Source organism: Ostrea edulis, chromosome 2, assembly GCF_947568905.1.
Source record: "Ostrea edulis chromosome 2, xbOstEdul1.1, whole genome shotgun sequence".
Taxonomy (NCBI): Eukaryota; Metazoa; Mollusca; class Bivalvia; order Ostreida; family Ostreidae; genus Ostrea; species Ostrea edulis.
Genome location: NC_079165.1, coordinates 104477732 through 104504221, shown reverse-complemented (window position 1 = coordinate 104504221; position 26490 = coordinate 104477732). Strand labels below are relative to the sequence as shown.

At 35.1% G+C, this 26490-nt stretch overlaps 1 protein-coding gene and 1 long non-coding RNA gene across 6 annotated transcripts in view; both read right to left on the bottom strand.

The window, feature by feature from the left end:
- Positions 1-264: 264 nt before the first annotated feature.
- The window catches only part of LOC125667290 (ETS translocation variant 4-like), a 59784-nt gene continuing 33558 nt past the window's right edge, over positions 265-26490 (bottom strand). For all 5 annotated transcript variants that reach the window (XM_048900714.2, XM_056155887.1, XM_056155889.1 and 2 more), the window contains 7 exons: positions 6764-6889; positions 5735-5803; positions 5463-5624; positions 4061-4189; positions 3537-3596; positions 3209-3401; positions 265-2289 (listed from right to left, as the gene is read on the bottom strand). In XM_048900714.2, the coding sequence (XP_048756671.1) occupies positions 2181-2289; positions 3209-3401; positions 3537-3596; positions 4061-4189; positions 5463-5624; positions 5735-5803; positions 6764-6889 (848 nt within the window). In that variant the 3' untranslated portion in view covers positions 265-2180. The remainder of the gene's footprint in view (positions 2290-3208; positions 3402-3536; positions 3597-4060; positions 4190-5462; positions 5625-5734; positions 5804-6763; positions 6890-26490) is intronic.
- Positions 8033-26490, bottom strand: part of LOC130052037 (uncharacterized) — a 34966-nt gene continuing 16508 nt past the window's right edge. The window contains exon 2 of the long non-coding RNA XR_008800379.1: positions 8033-23863. This is a non-coding gene — a long non-coding RNA (uncharacterized LOC130052037). The remainder of the gene's footprint in view (positions 23864-26490) is intronic.

Sequence of the window (26490 nt, the reverse complement as noted above, 5' to 3'; positions counted from 1 at the left end):
AATTCCCAAAGTCATACACATCAATTTCATGCAAGTGGGACACTGTCTTAGTTTTAAATGCAAACAGGTTTTAAATGGACATACTTCACTACCACTCCTGAGCATCAGATTTACGATTGAATATACATGTACACAATCCGCACAGCAGCTGACAGTCGCTTGCGTCATTGTCAACCTCCACAGAGTAACCCCCCTTACAACTCAAAAACCAGCATCTCGCATTGCTACTCCATTTTGCAGAGAAATAACAAAAGTCAAAACGTATTCAGGTAAAACAGGAATATTTAATAGATAACTGACACAAGAACAGATCACACACAGTTACAACAAAAACAGACTCGTCTGGTCACTGATCAAAGCAGACGAAAAGTCTTCATATTGAGCAACAGTTTAAGGCTGCCAACCCAATTTCTGCCAACTTTTTGGCATCTATTCTTTGGTTAAACTATTTCATTGTTTTATTGTTTCGAGTTAAAAAATATATCAAAATCTGTAACAAAACTTTGGGAAAAACGATTTTCTATTTGGTTTAATTCTCCAATTTAACACTGTTAAGAGAATCATACAATTGTCTTGCCCAAAAATAAATATAAAATTGAAGCCACCTGCTATTGAAAACCTGTGGAACGCACTCTGCTTTTTTTTTAATTAAATGAGATACATGTATTGATTGTTAAGGGTCTCTTAGACCAGTCCCATTGATTGTTAATAGTAAGGCACTGGAAAAAATACATTAGATATGTCAGAAAAGGAAATGGATTTCAGAGTGTGACACTCAAATCTTACATACAATTTAATGTTCTGCCATCATGGTTACTTGGACAGAATCTGACAATGAAAGCAGATTCCCAAGGACTGTACTTAATATCAGTTAGAGAACTCAGTAATTCTATATAATTATCTGGGTCTTTACATGCCTATATTGCGCACTTTTAGCACTTTATGAACAATATTATAAAAATTTACATTATCACATTTTATCGATAACGGCAACAATTCAAGATAATGAACATAAATTTTATCTAAGATGGTCGAGTTGATAATTTGTCTACCAAATTATGGGGTCACTAATTTAAAATACCATGATATATTTAAAAAAAACCCAAAGAAATGTCATATAAGACAATGAAGCCTATAAACACACAGATCTCCTGATCGGTAACAAACAGAGATGGCCCAGAAACCATCTATAAATGGTATAAAAATAAGAATCTCACTTTAGAGGCACATACATTAACAAGCCTTCACATCAATAATGCCTGATGTAGATTTGTACATTAAAATACAATTCATTCATAAAATAACACTATCTAATATCTATCCTCATTGTAAAATGTGTGCTAAAATCCCAGAATGCCCTGCTCTTGCCAGTATCTCATCAGTTAACAGATAACAAAAAGACATAACAAGTTAAAAAATTGGAAGGTAAAGTGGTCAGATTTAGGAATGTTAGGAGAGTCCTGGTCATGTCCAGTGATGGTGCTTCTATCTCATTACATGTACACTTTATTAAAATCGCAATGAATTAAAAATATCCGGTACATTCAATATTATGTACAAACATTCATTAAAGCTTAAGTGTTCACTTTTGCCATCCAATCACTGCTTGTGATTAAGGAACTGCAACAAAGCAACACACTGGACAGAGGCAAGACCATAGAGTAAACAGGGAAAACATTGGTCCAGAAAAATTCATTTTGTACACAATCATGCAATGATTGATGAATACAGCAAAAGGTCAGGACAATATGGCACACACAGTCTGCACACTTGGAATTCACAGTATCACACAGAGAGAGAACAGCTCTACCAGGACTGTAGAGGTCCTTATGGGTCTTGGTGTGTCCATTTCACACGAAGCTGGACAGAGCCAGTACACTTGGTCACAATGAAAGAGAGTCTGCTGTGCTTACATAACATCTCCTCCAGACAGCATCATTTGTGGGCTTGAATTCACTTCAGACTAGCATCATAGGGAGGAACCCATTAGATTGAAGCCCTGAGATACAGCATGACTCCAAGCTTTAAATGGGGGAAAGGATAACTTCAGATCTCTGGTTGCACAATAGTCTAGAGTGTTCCAAACCAGAAAACCATGGAGTATATCACTTTTAAAACCCATTTTTCATGGAGCACATTGGAGAATCCAGTTCATTTTTTGGAATGTTTTGTTTTTTCTCTCACAAATTTGAACAATCAATCTCCAGAATAGCTTTGGGAACCTCTGCAAACTGATACACAAGGCGTTGTCCATCCACCTTGTTGAGAATTCCTCGGGCATAGTAGTACCTAGAAAAAAATTCAAATCACCATTAATTACCTTTGTCTTATATTCTAGCATAGAAGAGTGATATATCTTGTTTTCAAAATCCTGGTGCAGTACATATTTTATGCAAGTTTAAGAAGTGCAAAGTTCTCCATTTTGCACTTTTTGGACAATTCCAATGTTATTTTTATCACTGTATTAAAATTGCTACAACCTTCTGAACTGGGCTTTTTGCTCACTTTCATAAATTTACAAGTATATGTGAATGAATGACAAATGTAATGTATAATTTTAGATTTATATTCAACATGTAGTGCATTTATTGAATTAAAGCAGGACATTATCAGTCTGTACTGGGAAGAGGAATAAATCTACAAGCATGTGATCAACACTTTATAATATGTCATAAACGGGAACCAGTCAGCAGACCTGATTGTAGGTGGCAGAATGGCCGAATAATCAGCCAGTGGCCCTGCAGGTAAACAGCAGAATCTACAATGGTCTAGCACCAACCATAGGCCTAAATTTAGTCAACAGTGGAAGTAATTTCCATATCATTATCACGATTTTTAATTAAAAGTAAATTCCTCACTGGGATTGTGTTATGCTAATAATGCTACATAACTAACACAATCGACTTAGACAGGAGTGGTGTTGTTTTATTAATTAATGAGATATTTCAAAATAGATTTAAATCCAGAACCACGTGTACTATAATATAAAAACACATGTTATTATATCAAGACCTTGGCCAATGTTTGTGGGATGAATGCAGTAGTGTTTGTACATCACAAGATCCGTCTCAATTTATGCTATGTTGTGTGATTACATACCAGCAACTATGTTTAATATTAAGGGGGATGGGGATATAGCCATTTTGAATATATTAAGGGGGATGGGGATATAGCCATTTTAAATATTAGCCAAGGTTTGAATCCTCACCGTAACGCTCTGCCCATCGTTTCGTAGTTCATATCAGGTTTATTCTTGTGGAGGCCCCACAGTTTGGAGACAGCTTTTGAATCCACTAGTTTGAAGATTCCTTTCTCGCGATTGGTCCATTTGATGTACCTAGGGCAGGTTTCCCTGTTCTGTAGTAGCTGCAGCAAAAATTCCCAGAGGTATGTCGTGGAACCTTTCAGAAACAGAAAACATTGGATATCAATACCAGCTGGTTGTTAAAAATAACTCACTCAGGAAGGCATTGTTCTACTAATATTTACAATGTTGTGGTTACGGAATTACTGATCACAGGTGATTGATTGCTTACTTTCTCTCTTCCTTTTCGGCTGATTGATGGGGCATTCCAATGGATTTTTAGGTTTTCTTCCTGTAAATGAAGCAAAAAAATTATGGTCAAATAAACAATTCACACTCTCAATTTTCATTGTAAACTTCATTGATCATTAACTGATGTATTTATTAGTGCAAAAAAATGTCAATTGTATCTGGGAAATGCAATGCTTTGCTGTCAGTATCTGGGCATGTGGGGGTGTAATGTGATCATAAATCGGCAGTTAACGTCCAACATGGCTAGGACAAAGTGGGATTGTAAAATAACTCAGCCTTGACATTCATCACCAGTTTGATCTAATAATTTCTGCATCGTCCAGGAGTTAATGTTTGCCACTCTAAGGACATTGCTGCACAGTTCTGTTTCTTCCTATACATGTACAGGTGTGACATTTCCACCAAATCTTTATGTTAATTGGTTCATATTTATTTGCTCCAAGCTTTAGTGTGTGACTCTGAATCTTACTGCAGACTGGGGTTTTCTATAACAGAGGAACTCACCTTTCTTGCTTTTCTGTCGGATGGGAGAGAGGGGAGGGGAGTTCGTTGTGGGGCTGTGGCATGTTTCGCTGTGTGAGGGGAGACGAGGAGATGCTAACAAGGGACTGGATGATGGGTACAGGTTGTGTTCTGCAAAAAGAAACAAGAAACTGGTCACAATTTAGCATAACAACACATTGCCAACAGCTGGTATAGGAATTGCCAAGCCCTGTAAGTAATTAGAGAGTAATGTCATTGACATAGTTGATGCTGCTTTTACTTCAGAAAACACTGACTCTATCATGCCCAAATTACTCTCAAGTGCACACAGAGTGCTAGTGACTTAAACACTATTGGCATTTATTTCATAACAACAGAAGATAATTAATCTTTTCAGAAACTCAAAGTTCAACAAGACCACAAAACTCAAAGAACTATAGGCCATTGACTTTGGCTCCTCACTGTCCTTAAATCAGGAAATCACACTAAATTAAGAAGTATTGTAGTTGTGCAGTAGATGTGCCAGATTTGATGTAGTTGGAGATAAAAAAGACAAATATACATCTTGTTTTCATCAAGCTTCTATTGTGTAATATGTAACTATAACTGTCACATGGTGTCAGAATTATGCACTCCATTCAAAGTTTATCCCAGCCCCACATATGCTCATACTGCGTACATTTGTGATTGTAATGTTTTTGTGCCACATTTTCGCACTTCCACCCTTGCTGACACTGCTCCAAGTCTGACCTAGAATGGTGGGTATTATTGAGGACAGGAAGACAATTTCCTGCCGAAAAAACCCCACCAACTAAGAATCCCAAACAAAAATCAATATCTCCATAACAATCAGCCCACTCTCTCTCAGTACACAGATTAAGCTGCATTTAAATGTATGTATCTAATAACAAAACACAGCTCTGATAATGGTGTCAGGCTTTTCATTCTCTCATCCTAACCTTCCACGCGGAAGGTTAGCCACATAAATTTCTATCACACGGTGGCTGCTGTCACAAGGCAACAAACAAACCATCAGTCTTCCAAACCCAACTGCGTTTTAATTAGCAAAAAACAAATAAACAGCTACACTTCATTATATAAACAACCTGATTCATTTTAATAAAATTATGATTTAAAAATAAAATATGTATACATTTGCTTGCCACGAAATTTCAGTAATACGGTGAAAAGTGACTTTGCAAATGGATTTGTAAAATTTTCATGACAGTTTTCCCATTTAGGTATGTAATTAAGTCATTAGATATACCTAGTACAGGTAAGATGAAAGGTATATCATTTCTGAGGCGAACAATATAATGAGAGGTAGATGCAGCCAGGTTCTACAGGTCAGTCATATGCAAGCCCAATATAAGTTATATAACAAGCTATAAAACTTGAAATGTTCTAAAGTTATTTAGCTCACCTGGTCGCATGGCAATGTGTGTGGCGGAGTTAAAATGAGCTGGGAGGGGCTGATGAGCTGGAGGAGGTGGTGGCTGGAACGTCATTTGACAGAACGGGGGAATGAAAGCTGAAGGGGGGGCCACAATTGGTGGTGACTGTTGTGAAGTGTGACCCAAGTATGCTGCAAAAGAAAAGAAAACTGTGTTACACTTCCCTGAATGTGAGGAGGAATACCAGTATAGGGGGAAAATAAGTGAATTCAAATCATTTTCAAATTGAAATTTGACTTACAACTGAATTTGAGTTTCTCCTCTGAGTAATCATCTGAATATCCACTGTCAGGACTGGGGGGTAAGGATGCTAAAAATAGACACCATTACTGTTTATTCAAGTGAATTCATAATCAATACAGTATATCATATATGATGGAATTTCAAATATCCCTTAAGTATTCATATAATCATGTGAAGTTGCTCAAAACCTGATAGGTATTTTCAACTCTTTACATTTATTTTGATCTTGACACGTGAAGGTCAATGATTATCATCAATGTATCTCTTCCTTCATACTTGACTATCTTCCCCAATGTGAAGGCTATCATTTTATCTTAGCTCAATATTACAGCTCGATCACTTCAAGTCCCAAAAATAAGGAAATTACAAAACTTAATCTTTCCTTCATCAACAAAATGGGCAACTTGAGGCCTTGTAATCAAGGAAATCATACGTCAAATATATATCCTCTTTACCAAAAAAAACTTCATTTATAGATAAACCAACGTGATATAACAAAAGCCAAATGCTACAGATTCTGCCAACTCTGCAAGGGAACAAGGAAGGAAATTTTACGATAAGCATTTAAACTTTTGTTATGGTTGAGATCTTAAATTCAAAAAAGCTTCAATTCAAAACAGGATTTGGCCGCAGATGTAAGGTGCAAATGAAAAGGTTTAAAAACCGGCTTTAGCTTTATCTGAAATAATGTGCTTCCTGTGACATACTTCTATTAAAACCGCTTTGTGTTCCAGTATTTCCGTGTTTAAACCTTTAGAAAGCAACTCAGCTGGAAAATCTTGTTATCCACAATTCTAAAAGCATATTACTGTTCTACAAGCCATTGAAATAGTTGAAATTTTAATTGTAACAGGTTTTATACCATCCCATTTGAACTGTTCTTGGCAAAATGCTTCATTATTTTGCAATATATCAAAAGTTTTCTAAAACACTATTTTCTTGGAGTTTGAATGAGCTTAGCAAAATTCCAATGCATAAACCACTAATTCTTTTCTTGGGTGTATTTATAGGTCGCTGGTTTTCTTACCATGATGAGGCTGGGAGATTCCCTGAAGGAAGGTCTTGTTCTCCGATGTTGGAGATTCCATGCACAGTAAGGCCTCTGCTGCCTCCTGTCTGCCATTACTCTTGGTCTGTTGTTCACAAGCATCCACTAAAAAGAAAAGGCACAAAATTGCAGATACATGTAGATCGACTTTTGGGTGTCTTAAAGATGCTGTACTAGTTCCCGAGTTATCAAAAATGTTTGGAGATGAATGGATGTTTTAAAATATCTATGAGCAAATCACACAATATTACCACAAAACCACTGCTTAACCTCAATTAGAAATTACAGCCCACATGATATGCAATGAGTAATTTTAATGTTCTTTATGACAAAAAAAAATATATTCTAATTTCACAACTGACAGATCAATTTTCTTTTTAACTGCTCAACAGGTTGCTGTATTTTGCACTGTATATTTTCTGAGGCCTGACGGGGACTTGTGACAGGAAGTACAATGGAACAGAGGAAGAGAGCACCTGGGACGCTCAGGGATAAAGAAGTTGGACCAAAGCCAACTGCTTTATCGAGGTTACAAATAATTCAAATTGTTCTAAACGCAGGTAAAAATGCATCATTTCCTCCTGTACAATACACAGGAAGCTAGAGCAGACACACAGGAAAGAAATATTGAACTTGGCGTTGTCAGTATGAAATATTTGAAACCATGAATTTCTAATGAGTTTCAAATAACCATTTCATCCACAACATTAAAACTCATAAACCTTTTGTTTTAGCAGTAAAAATGATATGTATGTTTTAAAAAGAGAGAAGCATCCTTTAGGGAACATGAGAGAGCATTAAATGTCAATTCCCTTCAGAATTTGGTAATTCTACTGTAAAATTCTAGTGACGTTTTATTTGATAACAGCTAAGTCATATTCTGTTTTTCCATTTGTCTTCATGCATGATAAGCGTGAAGGTAAGATGAATATTAAAGACACACAATATCGCTGTTGACTTTGGGCACGATCCATACACAACATTTACTCAAGGATAAGCAAAATATACATTCCCGCCATCAAGGAAACTCTAATGTGGGTGGAAAGCCATTTGACCTGTTATACTCCTGTTGAAACAAGTTCCCAAAATGAAAAAAATTCCCAATATTAATTTACAAGCAGACAAACAGACCATGAAGATTGACATTTGAAAACAAATTAAAATGGCTACATCTGCTGATTGGAATGACAAATAATTCTCTGTAATGCAATGGAAAAAAAGGAGTCTAATATATTATTTATGATTTTTCTGATATCCCTGGGAAGAAAAAAGAACACTGGTGTACCATTTTAACTGAGATGTGACCAGCATTGGGAAATTATGACATGTTCTGCAAACGAAATCTCACAAACCAATAATTCAAAAGTATTTGATTTGAAAGTGCAACATAGAATAGAGTAATCAGTGTCATGAAAAACAGAATTTATAATACATAAATATGGTCAAGAGCTCAACCTTGGACTCCGCAATAAAAAAATAGTTTACAAGATCTGAGCTGACAGGATTCATACTTTTTCAATCTAAGCTGGGTCAAGACCTCATCTACTTGTCTGTTGCTGTGCATTTTCTAATTACACTAATGCGTATTTTGTTGAGATGTATTGCAGAAGAAAAGTGGATTAATTGATACCTGCAACCAATTAGGACTATCACTAATTAGACGGAATAGTCGACAAACAGGTAATCATGCACATTGTTTGCATAAGGAAGTGACCACCCCATTCCGCAAGAACAGTTGCCCAGCCCAGCCAGACATTGCGGAAAAATGTACAAATACTATGCTATGAATTATCAAAACCTACATCATCCAAGCATCTTGATGAGGGACTTGTACAAAAAAAAAAATAATGCATGAACACCAGGTTTTTATTACGAAAATCATGGAAGTTGGGGGAGTTATAAACCCCCAGGAAGTATGTGAGAGATAGGTAAAAATAAAGAAGTTGCATAATTAGCTCCAATTATCAAGAAGTGTGTGAATGCTAGACTAAGGAAAAAAGTGCCTGACAGAAGAAAAAAAAAGCAGTATTTTGCTTGATGAACTGAGCTCCATGCTAACAGCCAAGTACACAAAAAATAATAATAAAATATATGCAGTGCTGCAATTTCACACTAAATCTGGGCTTGTTATTTTTCTTTCAGATGGTTTGTGAATGGTATTTAATGTCTATTACAGACGCGGTATATGTGTAACAAGTAGATGGGATTGGTAAATATAAAACTTAGTCATTGTGTGTGTGTTACATATGTTGTAATAGATTTTAAAAAAACACTAACGACACTTGATACAAACAAAAAAAGATGTATACGGTTGATAGTTGTCATTTTCATCATATTTGAAAAAGTATGTATGTAGCAAGTGTTATTAACTCCATATTCAGGGCCTGGGCCCTGTTCTTGATTTTAATCATGACATCATCAATGAGAGTTGATGAGTTAATTACACACTGTGTTAATTGGTAACAATCAATCATTGGAAAGGCATACACATGTATTGCTTATTCAATGACTTAGACAAAATACAAAGGAAATGTTAGTCTGTTATCTGTGCCCTTAGGGGTAGGACTGTACATTTGGACCAGAAGCTATCATAATTCATAGCTAAAAGGGCACCTGCCTTGTCTGTCTTCACAACTGATAAATCTGCAGTTGTATCTAAGGACCTCCCATTTGTTACACACACAATGGTTACAACAGTCTTTCCATGAATATCAAAGACTGTGCTCTCCCGTGGTTTTCATTATCAGCAATATTCTATCAAGTTGAAAAATTTCAGGCAGTAAACCAGTAGTTGAAAAGACACGGACAACTGACTTCTAGGGACTGCTCAACATAATAGGGGTTATAAAAATCCAACTCTCTAGTTCCTGCCTTCAAATATTCCCTCAAGTCATTAAAATCCTTTTGAGAAATATATTGCCAACATGAAGAAAATCAATATTTTGTCAACCCGATTTGTTTGATATAGGGTATCCTATTTTTGGACCGCTGATTTTAAAAGGTTTTTGTACTGTCCAAACAGGTGCCAAAACCACCAGCCATTCCCTCAATGAATAATCCCAACTTAAAAGTTCTAGCCTAAAGATATGACAGAAAATTATGTGAAAGTGTTTCTGACATTTCATCAATATTTTATATTTATTCAGCTTCACTTTCAACTGACCCTGTGTCTGTCGATGCAACTCCCCCAACATGTGTTACAACTGACAAAGCCTGAAACTGAGATGTGCAACATGTGCACAATATAAATGTTTGCAACATGTAAATAATAGAACATGCATTGCTTCAAATGACAAACAAGCGACTACTTACAGTATCTTTTCATGAGATTTTTCTTGTAGGTTCCCCCTCCCATTTTATCTGAGGGGGGACCACGTCCCTCATCATAAGAATCCACAGAGTCATGCCGAGATTTTTTCTTTAACGACAAATCCAGAATTGGCACAGAATCTAAATCCATCAACATTTTATGCACTAAAAAATCTGTTCTAACCTCTGTGTGTACAAAAAAAAATTATCACAAATATTTTCCCCTCACACACGCATGAAATGAATAAAAAAAAAATCAATGGATGAAAAATAATCATGCAAGTCTGTTCTCCATGCAGATAAAATGATTCATGGTGATTGAAGGGGAAAGCAGTAAATAATTAGTCTCCTCATGCAGTAGAATTCCTGTGTCACACCGCCTGGTCGCCTGTAGGAAGTGAACGCTGCACTCTATTTACATAGGAAGTCTCTATATGTCTAACCAACCCATATTGTTATAGTCATTGAGGCCATTTGGTCACATGACTTGTGATGTAAAATCTCTCACTCAGGTAGGAAATCAGAGCCTTAGCTATTAAATATTTTCCTGTTTTTCTATCCACACAACACACACAGTGAGGCAGTCTTCATTATGAGGAGAGACTCAGGTGTATAGAATTTGTTTTTGGTTGAATGGAGAACAGGAAATAATAATTCAATCTCGCGCAGGTATTCAGCATTAGTGGTGATATGACCTCAGGTCTAGAGGGATTTAGATATCAAACCACTAGTCTTAGATAGCCCAGGTAGATAGTTGCTACCTAATTAGATAAAATAGTCAATAACACACTGGAGAAGACAGTATATAGGTTATCTGACCAGTATAGATATCAATCTCGGGCACAAATCATGAGGAGACATTTTTCCTAGTGTGTAATGCTATGAAGGGCATTAACTCTCACAGTATAATAAATTCAGTGGGGGTTCAGCAGCTTGTATCAATAAAGGGAAATTACTCTAATGAGTGTAGGAGGGGGGATCGTACGAATAGGAGAATCTAATAAAAAGAAGAAGAATGAAAAGTTGATGATTGGTTAGGTGGGCTCATAAACTTAATTCTATTCATATAAGTTCATTATAATTACATCCTGTGTGTTGGTTTTAATATCCTTACCTTTCAACACACAGGTAGACACTTGTGGAGAAGCAACTGAAACAAACAACTGATAAATCAATGTACAGCTAAGCAATAGAGACTGTCGTTAGATAGTGCAATGGACAGTCACGATTCTAGGTGGAACCATTCCACATACCTGATTGTGGAGGTGGACCTACAAACAGGAAATGTGGGCTGGCCCATATTGATAAAACGGTGTACCGAATCGCATAAAAACCTGACACGAAGGTCTGCAGTAGTGTACAGAAGCAAAAACATCTAGAAAAAAATACCTCTGAATTTTAATACTTTTATAACATTAGTTCAAATCTAGAACTTGTTCCCAGACACTGTCCGCGATTGTCGGGCACGACCTTCGTTATCATTACAATTTCTAGTACAACTACATGCAAGTAGACCAAGAATTTAAAAAAGTATGTTCGTGAACTGTCCATCATTCGTGTTGCTTTTTAAATAGATATATTTGTACCTAATGTGTGACAATTTTACAGCAATCTAGAGGCCCAAGGCTGAAAATTTTGACAAATTTAATTTCTCATTTTAAATTTCACACATTCCTTGCAACCTGCCAAGGTATTAAGTATCCTGATGAAGAATGGTCCTTCTGGTGTAACCTATACCATCAACATTATCTGGACCCATAATGTGGTAACAACACACTCATTATTAATGGAGGTACTACACCACAAATGAAATTGTACTGAGACGGTACCAGTTCAGTTGTATTCCTAATCACTGGTACTACATGTGTTTGTTTATCAATGTCATGTCCTTTATAAATTTGGCTTTAATGCACTTGATTAATGTATGCCTTGGTACTGCCAGGAGTTCTTAAAATCCTCACATTTTAATTGGGCTACAGAAGTTATCTTATAATTACTAATTCACAAGGTTTTATCAGTGCATGAACCATCAACAGCAGATTTGAAATGGATACCACATGAACTCAGAAAGATTTAATTTACACTTTCATTATAGGTTACTCTTTATGGAATTAAACTGGCCATTTTGTGTTCATATTTTGAAGTTTCATATTTGTTAAAAAAAAAACAGGGTACATTCTCTGAAACTTAACCAACAAGCTGTACAAGAGCCCCAATTAACACCCCCCCCCCCAACAAAAATTAGTTGTAAATTTTTTCTCAAACTTATCATTATTGACTTTTAGAGTAAGCACACATTATAATTAATCAAAATACATGGAATACTATCATATCTTCATTGTGCCATGCCTATACTTTGAAAATGGAACCTCTGTCCAAAAGAATGGAGACCTTCACTTTTGATGCTGAGTGCTTGGTGAAGGAACAGTCACCATCTGTATGTTTAACATGGCAAGTTTGATCTAGAATCAAACCTATATCCTGCCATAAAATCAAACCAGTAACCTCCCGGTTTTGAAGCGAGCACCCTAACCCTGACTTGGCTATTGCTACCAGTGGGTGGAAAAAGAGGTATATAAAGGTGAAATAGCATGTATGACTCATCCCTGCTGTAGTTCTGACATCCATTCTTTAAACCTGTGGTCATTAATCCACATCTTTCACCTTGTAATTAATATTGTTGCTCTACAAGACATAAATAGCCCAAATCTTTTTTAAAAGATATCCATGTTTTAATTATCTTACAACAATTTCAACTTACATCAGCAGATGAAATATTTCCACAATGTTTACTGACTTGACCGACATGTATGCCTCTGTTTACAACTTATAGGTATGCCTCTGTTTACAACTTATAGGTAACCTTGATAATTAGCTTTTGAACTTTGTAAACTGAAAGTTTTATTCTCAAGTAAGTTAAATGTCAAGGTCAAAGGGTCAGTTTTAACATTAATTAGAATTAGCCATGGTCAGAGGCATAGTGTTTCATAATGGGCATTTTGGTACCCAATTGTAAAAATCTCAAATTCTCATTTTTCAAAAAACAAATGAAGAATCAGGTACGGAAACAATTTTTACTTTACTGGTCAAGACGACGTAAAGAGGGTCAGAAATCAGGAAAACTCACAACATATTTTTCGTATAAAGAAAACTTTACTATGGAAAGTTATATATTTTTAGAATCCCTAGAATTAAGAAAAACTCTATGTAGATTTCGAATTAGTGCACATGACCTTCGAATTGAAAGAGGAAGATATGAATTTACAAAAACCAATTCTGGCCAGAAGATTTCTTTTGAAAGAAACAAAAGAATATGTGAATTATGTAAACTTAATTGTGTAGAAGATGGATTTCATTTCCTTACTGATTGTCCATTCTATGTTGAAGAGAGAAATATGTTTTTTAATGGTATATACAAGCTCAACAAAAATTTTATCTATCTAACAAATAAGGACAAATTTACTTGGTTGATGATTAATGAAGACAAACCAGTAATTGTCAAATTGAGTGAATATTTAGTGCAAACTTTCAGAAAAAGAAGTGATGCTTTAAAACTGCAAAAATCATTATAGTTTATTATTCATATATTGGTATAATACTGATACTGTCCATTTACTTGTATATATACATGATTAGCAATTCATATATGTATGTACTTGTTTCCCCAACATGCTGCATTCCACATGCAGTTTGCAGTCTATGTAACCTGTAGTTAATGTTGTAAACTTTCTGTCTTACTGTTATGCCCTCTGGGCCCAAAATTGGAATAAACTTATCCTATCTTATGTCTCTAACTGAGGAAAGTACTAAATGTAAGTACTGGGTATATAAATACAGTATGTCTCTAACAAAAGTACTAAATGTAAGTACTGGGTATATAAATACAGTATGTCTCTAACAAAAGTACTAAATGTAAGTACTGGGTATATAAATACAGTATGTCTCTAACAAAAGTACTAAATGTAAGTAATGGGTATATAAATACAGTCTGTCCCTAACTGAGGAAAGTACTAAATGTATGTACTGGGTATATAAATACAGTATATCTCTAACGAAAGTACTAAATGTAAGTACTGGTATATAAATACAGTATGTCTCTAACGAAAGTACTAAATGTAAGTACTGGGTATATACAGTCTGTCCCTAACTGAGGAAAGTACTAAATGTAAGTACTGGGTATATAAATACAGTCTGTCCCTAACTGAGGAAAGTACTAAATGTAAGTAATGGGTATATAAATACAGTCTGTCCCTAACTGAGGAAAGTACTAAATGTAAGTACTGGGTATATAAATACAGTATGTCTCTAACGAAAGTACTAAATGTAAGTACTGGGTATATACAGCGTGTCTCTAACTGGGGAAAGTATTATATGGGGTATGGGATGTATGTAAAGGCGGCATTGATGACTTTTTTACTTTATGCCCCTAGTATAATTTTCTGCCGATTGTGAAATACTGTAACATGCTTATTCAGATTGAGCAAAAAGCGTGGGTGTATCCATTTTCTGTGACATAATATCTGATCTCAGATAGCATGACAAAACTTTTAAAAAGTTTCAAGTTTTTATCTTTTTACCAATTTCATGGCATGGACATTTCCAATAGAATTGCCTTTAGTATGTTTTAAAATCTGAATAAAAACAGCCAGCAACAGAGGATTCTGTGACTTTATGAAACCAAATGGAATCAAACAATAGGATTCCACAAGGTCTTTATTACTTCATAATCACAAGGTCATGGCTGTGTATGATTCCCTGAAGCAATTATTTCTTCTTAAAATCTGTTACGAGGTATGATGCATGATGTGTTTAATATCACAGTTTATCACAGAACATGGTGAAACTAGCAATCATTGTCCAACACTAAAAACAGTCCACTGTTAAGACATGCATGTCTACTGTGAAAGTTCATCAGGTTTAGGATTATAGCTACATCATTGAGAGAGTGTGTGAACGAACATGTAGTAATACAACGAACCGATTGGGCGAGATACAGAACACAGCCTATGAACATACACTCAGTGACTTCATGTGCTTTGAACGAGATACTTCATTTTCAATGACAAAAGCAACTTTGGCTGTGATAGTTTTTGCAGAATTTAAATATCCATATTGATAAACTTTGGTAGCGCATTTCATAATCCACACAATATATACATGACAAGTGAAGTAAGATGAATGAAATATGTGTTATGCATACTGATTAACAACTTAAAAATAACTTCTCAAATTTTGAGAATTTCATGTATGCAAGTGTTGCAGGTGAGCTTTGTCACCTTGACACAGCCATTATCCCCCCTTCTTGAACTATACAGCTGTTCTTTATTGGTGTTCAACTAGTGGGGTCAACTCCCTTTGAAGTCTTTGATTGAGACTACATCCATTGTTCTGACACAGGGGCTAAATTTTTTTTGTTAATTTTGTTGGATGAAAATGAAAGAGCAAAACTCAATATCTGCAGTTCAATGAGAAATCTATCTAGACCCAGAGCTGGTCAAACTTTCATATGGTTAAAGACTTTGGGCTATCAATTGCAAGTGCTCTAAATACTGACATCACAAATAATTAAACCTATACTCCTGCTACATATCAAAAACCGAACATAATTTTCACCAGCTAGCGAGAATTCCCTATAGGTACAATAGATCTCTGATTCAGCAACTTCATTTTATTCTGAAACTCCTTCATAATGTGAAGAAAACTACTAAGATCTTGAAAAAAAATTCCCACAGTAGGAAAAACAAAAGCTTTTCAGAGAAGAGCATAATGAGGTCTTTATTTCAAAATAATTTCAAGTTTTAAGTGACTAAGATCTGAAGAAGCCAGTTTGGAGTAGGAGCATGACTAAATTCTATCAGCGGCAAATACTGAAGGTGGACAAGTGTCAGGCCAGGGTAAGTATGGGGCCCTTGTTACTGTTCCTATAATTCAGGCCCTTGTCACAAGGAAGCAGATTCAAGTGTCTTACTCAGCTCCACCATGTAACCCTGAATACTTCCCAACATCGGAAATGTTGAACTTATTCATTCGTATATCCGCAGTCCACATTTACCGGACTTCCCCCAGTTTCTTAGTATACTCGTGCATATATAAAGCAATCATTAAAGTACATCATGTACAAATAAAGCCCACTTCATGGTTTCTACGATGAGCTTTTGTTTGTCACACTGCACAAATATTTCACATAATCTGCGTCAGACTATCTGAAGGTGGTTTTATGCTGCCTAATATTTCACTGTACATGTATGTCATTATCGGGGAAGGAGTGCATTGTACACCTCATAGACTCAACAATTTCTGAAGCTTTTAATAAAAACAAATATTTCCTAATTTTTCCTCTTTCCTTGCACACACCACTTGTTTTGTCATTAGTCATGCGGACAGGTATATGATCTCCAGGTAAAGCATTCTGTGTCACCAGACATTGGGTGGGGTTACTTATATTCTTTTACATACTTCATAACATCGTAAAACCAGGCACCACTTCCTAAAAGTCAAACTTTTTATTGCCTCGTGTTTACTTGTTTATTTCCCTCTCCGTTGATAGAATTGGTTGTATTATGTCCGGTTCATATTTGTTCTGTTTTTATTTTTTTTAGAGATTGACCTCTATGATCTACACTGTGACAGCTTACAACAAAGAAACACTTCCCAGATAACCGACTATAAGCTCTCAGCTGACAGAGTACTTAAAAACGCTGAGGTCATTGTCACTTGATCTGATTTTCATTAAAATCACAAAAACAAACTACTTACAGTCTAGAAGACAATCAAAGTTCTGCTAAGTGCACCAATCACAGTCATACTGCATGTGGTATACTAATACATAATAGATGCACTTCAATGTATCAGTCATCTCTATAAGTATAACTTTATACAAGTTTACTACGAAATGGTCCTTCAGCATCTGACTTTAGATATTGAAATAGTGTATGATCATGAAACGTAATTGAGTAAACAAAAATCACAACAATTAGGGGTTCATTGCTGACTTACAGGGGGTTGCCAGGACAGTAACCCTATTATAGCCAGCTCACATCTAAAACGATTACACCTAAAGAAATTAACTATACTGTATCTAAAAAACTGTGTCAGAACAGGTTTAAATAAAATTCTTTCAACTTGTATTGAAGATGGTTTTCAATTTTATGTTCATTTTTATTTTTAAATAAAACCAGTTTTATGTAATCTTACTAAAAAAGATGGGCTGGGTACAAATTATTAATGAGAGGGCTTTATAATTTACGTCAGCAGTAGTAATAATTATAAAAACCAAGGAAGGATTTAAATTACACAGGCTTTCAAAATATTTCCAAAACAGGGTCTCTGGCAAATGATCAAACCTTGATAGTAATCTGCATTTCCGCACAAAGCTACCGAGTGTGGACAAGCAGCAAATTCTTTGCCAACTCTGTCTATTGTCCTGTCCGACAATTACACCCTGCTTGTCAACATTCTTTTTGGATGACTGCATGTATAGGAAACATAATTCAAAGGCTTCAAAAAGTCTGAAGTCTGATATATGTAAAGATAGAACTTTTGTAAAGAAGACAAACTCTTTGCCCTCTAAAATATCTCACCAGGTCAAGGTCAAAGATAATTTCAAATCTAATTTGTACTCTTATTTCTCAACAACCTAATGACCCAATAAGGCCTACCATTCTAAACCTTACGTCACTGCTTTTATGAAGTACCAATTCAATTCACAAAAAATAGATTTTTAAATCATACCACCACCAATGTTGAACATACAATCATGACATACACAGTTATTAATATGAACTGAAGTTATACTGTTACCAAGGGTCTTTAAAAACAGAACACATAAAAGATTTATATAGTCATATCTTCTCCAGTAACTTCTCCAGTTAATCAAACAGCAAGTGGCCAGAAAGTTCAAACTTTATAACACTCTTCCTGAAGTAAACTAAATATGGAGAGGGGGGCCCTGAGAACCAGAAGAGGAAACCAAGTAATTAGAGTTTACGGAAACCCTAGAAAGAGAGATAATTGACTATACGGAAGTCTCCTCTCAGATCAGACGGCAACATCCGCAAACAAAAGATGTACCGCACTGATAGCCGCAGCCCAGATTACAGAACAAATTACCCTAAATATAGATATAATCGGAACCAAAGTCCTCACACAGCACATATAGAAACAAAAGTACAAAACTGAAACATGTTAAATCCCATTTCCTGTCTAATCCATGAAAATGACTATTTTCGTTATTCTGTTAATCACGTTTCATATTTCACTTTAAACTGTGAGTTTTGTAACATCATGTTAAGCAATAATCAAGTTAAATTTATCATTTGTTGACCAAATCACTTATCATGTCCCCTGTTTTTCAGAGATAAAACAATGGGAACCACTTAACAATGAGTAGTTTGTGCATGGTAAATAAGAATCATAATTAAACAGACTAACTTCCTGTTTTAAATGTTTCCGATACTTATTAAATCAATATCAAAATTTCCAGATATTTTCTGCCTTGATGTTTGAAATTTTTCAAGATCCATTTGTATATGATGAGTAAGGCCAGTTCATTCCACACCAACAATACTAAGGGTATGAACCTTTATGAAGGTCTACAGTCTGGATGAAGGCACATTCTTTGTTTTATACCCATTATCATCAAATAGTAAGATCTTTCAGATGTGTGATGTTGATTAAAAACCTGAGGGTCTACATTTGTTCAGTAGTAATTTTCACAGCTAAGATTGCTCTCAAGTTAATCAATACCAATATATTCTTGTTCTGTCCTTAGATTTCTAACATCCAGAGTGTCACTACAATCTGGAGTCCATACTCTTGTAGATTTTCTAGTCACCAATGAATTGAACATTTATCAGAGACATCAATGTGACTTTTTGGTGAGTTCTGATTTCAATGATCTGGGTCTGCATTATCAGGGCATTTACTCTACCCGATTTTCTCAGTCTCTTTATTGTTCAAGAAAATGTGTTTGTTACGCAAATAGCAAATGACGGAGATGTCTTTAATGCTCAGTCAATCTACACAAAATATAGCACTGCCACTGGCAGAATCACATATTAATCACACAGCTGTTTCTGTGTTTCCATTCACTAAACAGAGGCATTTGTGCATTCTTCCTGCAAATGGTGGGGGTTCCTATATAAATAGCACAGACAGTCACACTGCACATAAAGTGAAGCTTCAACACACATGACCTTGTGATGACCCAATCATTACAATCCTCACTGATGGTCCTTACTGGTGCCCATCTAAAAACTGACCACTCTTTAACTGAATGAGAGTACATGGAGTGATATGCTAGGCAAAATGGCATCATTCACTGATCATCATTCTCAAGCATCAATCTATATTGAAAGTCAATCTTTCCCACAATACCTCTGTAGCGAGTATTAAACTTAAAAGATCGAATTGCATTCTGTTTACTGTGTTCATAGCTTAGTTTAATTCAAGCACTGATTATACATGCCCTTAAACTATGCCCTATTGACCTTGAATGCTATACTCACTTTCCAAATACCAGTCAATACTAATGTCAAGGTGGATGGTTAAATTTGGCACAATGGAACTTGGCAAAAGACAGCATTATACATTCTACAGGCAAAATTTTTTTTTTGACAAAAGAAAATACTGGAAGAATATGAAAACACGAAAAACAGTGTGTATTTCAGATATATAATAGTCATTTTACATCGCTTGTAACACGTTTGACAAACCCAATATCATTGCATGCGATCGTGTCATTATACTAACGTTCACGGAAGGTATTTTGACTTGTAGGCAACAGTTTTGTCTTAAAACGAGTGAGAGAGAGAGAATGAGTAAGAGAGAATTAATTGGAGAGTGCAGCAGTAATATTCTAAAATAATAATTTGGTCATTATAAATGATAATAAGAAGATATAAGTAAGACAAAAAGACAATCCCTGCAACTGAACTTAAAACCATGTCCAATCTGAAAACATGAATTCACTTGTTTGCAATCCTTAAATATTCCAAATTTGCCATATAATATCTAGAATTATGTTCAGTACTGCTGTGTTGGCATGGTAACAAAAACTTACGCACATATACATTCATTACATTCTTCTTACAAATTACATAGGTGTCTATAAAATTTCATGTAATTGTTAGAAGTCCAATGGCCCTGAAATGACCGCCTGAAATACTGATGTTTAGTCGTTTCTTATTGTATAATAGTGTCACTTACGCTACTCATTGGAACAATGTTAGCATTTCTGAGTCCTAATCAAACACATAAAAGTGAGCTTTTTCACACTTTATATAAATGACATTGGTAAATCTATATACCGACAGCTTACATCATTACATTAATACAAATGTCAGAGCAGGATTATTACTATTAACTTAATCCAAGTTTCCTTTAAAAAGTTATCTCCCTTTGCTCAAAACTGGAAAAAAAAATTCATAAGAGTTTGATAGGTGACCAAAAGTTTTCTTTCAAGCTATCACATATTGCATCTTTTAAACAACAGCATTCTAGAGAAATTGTCAATATGCCAAAAATATGCATTTGTAATAGGGTTCCATGTTAAATTAATTGAGGAAAATTTTCAAAGTACATGTATATGATCAGTTTTGAAAAAATCTACTGGTAATTTATTTTCTAAGTTGAAGCCTGTTAATGTGAAATCAGGGCTTTTGATATCTAATTTTGCTTTGATGAAAACTTTTCTTGAGCCAATTATGTAAGCATCTTCCAACTGATATTTGCATTTAAATGACGAAATCATAACTCATGTCAACTGATATTTAAATACCTGCAAATTCACTCAGTATTCACTCTCCTTTTCCCCCCCTCTTCCTTACATAATCTCGTTTATGCACAATAAATATCATTGAATTGAAATATTTGATTCCAAACACATGTCAGGGTTTTATCTAGCATTTAGATGTTACTAGCCATTTTATATTTAAGGGGAATTTTTGAGAATGCAGTCATGAGCTTCCAGGGGTTGGTGGTGTGGGACATCCATGGAATACAAATTGATTGAGTACTCATTTTTTTCTATATTGTAAGTTTGATAGCTATAGAAAATGACTTAGAATATATAAAAATGATTTTGTTGAAAATTCTCATACAATTTTGTAAAGTTTCTACAAATGAAGGGGATATTTTATCTATGGAAGAGGAAATATCCATTTATTGCCAGTGGAGAAAGGTACCTTTTACCGGTAGTAAAAACAACCTAGATAAATCCCTGCATGTAGTATGTATGGTACAGAATGAGAAAAAGTCCTTCAAAAAGTAATTTGTTAAAAGGTTTCTATTAGGTAAATTATACAGTGACAACTCAGTTATCAAACTAAGACAGCTAATCTTTATCTGTAACAGTCACATAGATCGAAGGAATTAGAGAAAAAACAACTACAGCAGTAGTAAAAAGCAATGGCCTTCTAAGCTAGAAAAGTAAGAATAATAAGACACTGCAGGCTGTTTCTATGACAACCAGCAACAAAAGGCAGTCCATGACGACAGCTAATGAGCATACCCTATACTCCTGCTACAATCCCCTATTGATTCTTTCTCTCTCTCTCTCTCTCGGTTTTTTAAAAACAAAACTGTTGCCTACAAGTCAAAATACCTTCGGTGAACGTTAGTATAATGACACGATAGCATGCAATGATATTGGGTTTGTCAAACGTGTTACAGGCAATGTAAAACTGACATACTGTCTGTCACATAATTAAAATACTCATTTCAAATATTTTAAGCCAAATCTCCGATATCACATCTTCATCTCTCTAAAAAGACACTGGGATCGGTTAGAGTAGACAAGGCTAATTATAACTATCATATATATATATATATATATTGACAATATGCATACTGTGATCTGACTAGTATCCTGAACATCACATACAACTCCATCAATCAATAACAATGAACAATGATACATTTGCTGTGTAAATCATCAATATGCAGGTATCCTTCTTTTGATATCGCTACTGTATTTAGATATGTTACATAAATATTTAAAAACAAAATAGTGTTTAACAAGGACACCGTGTTACTACTTTCAAATTGAGACACTTCATCTTACATAATATTATTCTAAATCTGAAATTCTGTGAACACCAGATCTACATTATTATACTTTCATGTAAAATACTCAAATCTGATTGACCTGAAATCATTTGAAAAACTACATTTCCTTATGGGAGTAATTAGGCATTGTACTCAAGGATGATAGTATCTAGCAACGGGAAACATTACTTGACAAAAAGGTGATATTAACATATAAATAGCGTGTGTAGTTGAGAATATCAAGATTTTAACCCTGAGAAAACCATATTGTCAAAACAGGCTGCGTCTCGGTTGACACACATGGTTTCTTGGGGTGAAAATTTTCAATGTTACCCTCAACATCATGCACTATCTGTTTTATCATATTGTGTGGCATGTGTCTATTAGATATATATAACAAAGCAATGTGATGCAATTTCATATTTTATGTACATTGATGTAAACGTGTAACAAAAAAGTCAACAAGGTGAAAGAATTCAAAGTAAAGAAGTTTAATATGGTAAACTTCATTTTTATAATTCAGCAAACCACAGTTTATATTTGGGGACCAAAACTAAATTTCACCAGTTATTCATTGTTGGGTAAACATGAAATTCTGTAGAAGGTAAGCTTATGGGCAATTGCACTGTGACACTTATAGGCTGGGCATTTGGAACATTTTCACTGCTAACAACAATGGAAGAAAGTTCTTCAAAACTGGAATCACTGAATCTTCAGTTGTTATTTCTGTGAACTTCCTTTACATGTAACCTTGTTTGTGTTGAATTTGAATATGACTGACTTCTAAGTATTTCAACAAGACAGTCAAGACATTTTTCTCTCTTCTTAGAATTGTTTAGGCAACCAGCATAACTACAAATGAAAGCCTCATCTGTGGGGGCTGAGGCATGCCTAAAGTGCCTCACTTATGCTGCGATGACAGCGGTCGGCATGGAGTGATTAGTATAAATGGGAGATAACTTTCAAATTCAGAAATTTCAGATGGAAAGCATGTTTTTCCCCAAAGGATATTTACAATACCAAGTAGAATTGTCTCTGTCGAACGAATTTAAGGGTCGTTACCACAGTGTATCAATTTCAGGATTTGGCTAGTTTTCTCCATTTTAAGTTTTTGAAGTAACTGGACACTGCATATTTGCTGGCTGAGAATACATCCTCACCTCTCCATCTCATCAGGTGTACCAGATCTTAAATTTTTTTTTTAAAAAATACAGGAATAACAATGCTGATCTACATATATCCAATAACACCCCCCCCCCCCTTTCTTGTCAGAGAGAGATGCTTACCTGTAGTTTATCAGCTTCATCTACGGCTTGGAACATAAAATTTCATTCACAGGCATCTTTGTCTGTTGAAAAAGTTCGGCCTCTGCATCATAAGTAACATCAAGTTGAATCACACCTTGTTTTGAAGATCATAGGATGTTTCAATATAAAAAAGGTGCTGTTGGGCTCGTACAGTTGTCTCAAATTCTGGTTTGTGAGCCACGGAACTAAATCCTTTTTTTTTAATGTCACTTAGGGTTGCTTTAAACACCTGCTTTGATTCATGATTCAATTCTGAGTCAGTCAAAACATCTACATGGCATATATCCTTTATGAATTCGACAACTTTGTACTTTATAATATTAACAGCTGCTTTCTGATTTTGTTTGAATGGAAATGTAAAACAAATTTTTTACTCCTATTTACTGAAACCCTTGAACTCAGCACTCGGTACTCACCTCTGTGTCAAAAAATGAACAAAATAGGTTAACAGACCTTTTCAATATCATTTGCATACATTTAATCTTTCATTGATTAACCTTTTTATTCCGTATTCTCTCATATCAGCAAACATGGTAGTCTACGATCTCTTATATCCTAAACCTACATACGGTACCAATATCTAACTGCCCAGCGATACCTGCATACAACTGGTAACATCTCAATGAATAAAAATTCTTGACGAGACGTAAAACAAACCACCGTCAACCGATATTGACGGAACACAATACAGAATCAAGTTTGATAAACAAGCAACTGCAATGAAGTCGGTATCAACATACATTAAACTTGATGATCTATAAAATGATTTGAGATCATGTCTGAGCAATAAGGAAAGGCAAAGAGCATAGAACATTTTGACAGGCAAACCAATACATGTAGTAACAAGAGGCCCATTGCTCACCCAAGTCACCTTGGCCCATATTTAAAGATTTTCTCTATATATTTGTATGTAAAACTTTCATCCTATATCATGGCCTCATCCTTCCCCAGGGGGCATAATTTTAACAGACTTGAATCTGCACTATGTCAGGAAGCTTTCATGTAAATGTAAACTTTTCTGGCCCAGTGATTCTTCAAAAGATTTTTATTGATTTTCCATATATATTTGTATGCAAAACTTTGATCCCCTTTTATGGCCCTACCCTACCCCTGGTGGCCATGATTTTAATAAACTTGAATGTACACTATGTCAGGAAGCTTTCATGTAAATTTGTACTTTTCTGGCCCAGTGGTTATTTAAAAGAAGATATTTCCTATATCTTTGTATATAAATCTTTGATCCCCTATTGTGGCTCCATCCTACCCTGGACATCATGATTTGAACAATTTGAATTTGCACTATGTCAGGAAGTTTTCATGTAAATTTGTACATCCCTAGCCCAGCGGTTCTTGAGAAGAAGATTTTTAAATGACCCCCATCCTATTTTTGTAATTATCTTTGAAAGGGGCATGACCCTTCATTTCAACAAACTTGAGAAAGCCCTTCACCCAAGGATGCTTTTTTGCCAAGTTTGGTTGAAATTGGCCTAGTGGTTCTGGAGAAGAAGTTGAAAATATGAAAAGTTTACAGACGGACAGACAGATGACGGACAATAGGCGATCAGAAAAGCTCACTTGAGCTTTCAGGTCAGGTGAGCTAAACAGAAAGTGAAACCTCCCATTTTGTAATTTATTTTAACCTCATAGGAAAATCTAACTGAGTGAAATAAAACCAATGTATAATACACTGCTAGCATAAATATTGTATTGGATCAGAAAAATCAAGCCAACACCTTGTGCTGATTGGTATTTCATTAAATGCATCTCCTCATATAATGAATTACAGTGAGAAATCTCTGTATTGGAAGCATGTCCAACTGCTGTAAGGTATTTTTGTATCCTATACACTACAATTATATTAAATGGACTTCTCAGTGAAACAATATATGGTGGTTTTAACAGGAGTATAATAAACTACTCTTTTTATTATCAGAACAGTTTATGCTACTACTAAGGTAATAATTCATGATTACCTAGCTGAGAAATTTTGATGACCTTTTAATGTCTATACAAACTTTTCACCATAAGAAAAGGAAGCCATAAATTTTCTATAGGAATAAAAGCCAAACCCTTTGAATATTGTAACAACTGAACAAAGTCGGTTGCTAAGCAACATACCAACAGCAAAATCTTCGAGACTACAGTGTGCCTGTTTAGAAACAATGACAAAACAGTGTTAATTCAGGTTGTCAAGGAAACCCCTCTGTCTCATACAAGGCTACCAGATTGTGTTCTTTATAAAGAACTCATTAAATTTGCTCTAAGATGTTATGAAAAAAGTAAAAGAGGCCCATGGACCATAATACTCATGTGGTTCACCATGTTCTCACAGAACTACACTGAATCTTATTTAAACAATAAAATGTTTCTTTGTTGTTTTATCGCGTGAAGGTAACAACTAAGGTTTTATTGTTATATTTTTAAGTATTTTTAAAAAAAAAATATACACTAGATTTATAAGTACTAAAATATTATATCGTTGACCTATTTGTTACTTTATACGGAACAGCCAATGCAACCTTTGACCTTGACAATACAGATAAACTGAGGTCTTGTGTCACAGCAGGTGTGGCATGATAAAGATTCCTCCTTGCTCAATGGCCATAAGTGTCAAGCATAGGCTTAAATTTTGCAGCCCAGGCTCCGGGAGAAAACAATCATTACTTGCAGTCTGCATTTGCACACGAATAATGTGCAGTCCAAGCCCGAATTTGAAATTAATTAGAGTTATCCTTCTTTGCTACATGTACGCACACAGTCGACAAAATAAATAAAGGCATTGAATTTAATAAAATTATCGCTTCAATCACTCTTACATTTCCACTTTCATTCATTACTACTTTTAGAAAGAGGGAGCTGACAGGGTCAATACATCAAAAATTTTTTGCACATGTATGCAATAACGAAAATAAGTTTCTTTTTAATAAAGGGGGGGGGGGGGGGGGGGGTCCACGTATGTGCCTGCGTCAGCATTAGTGATCATAAACTAGACGTTTTAGACACTGACTATGTTGTTCAAGTCATTTGTTTTTTTATATCTTTTTG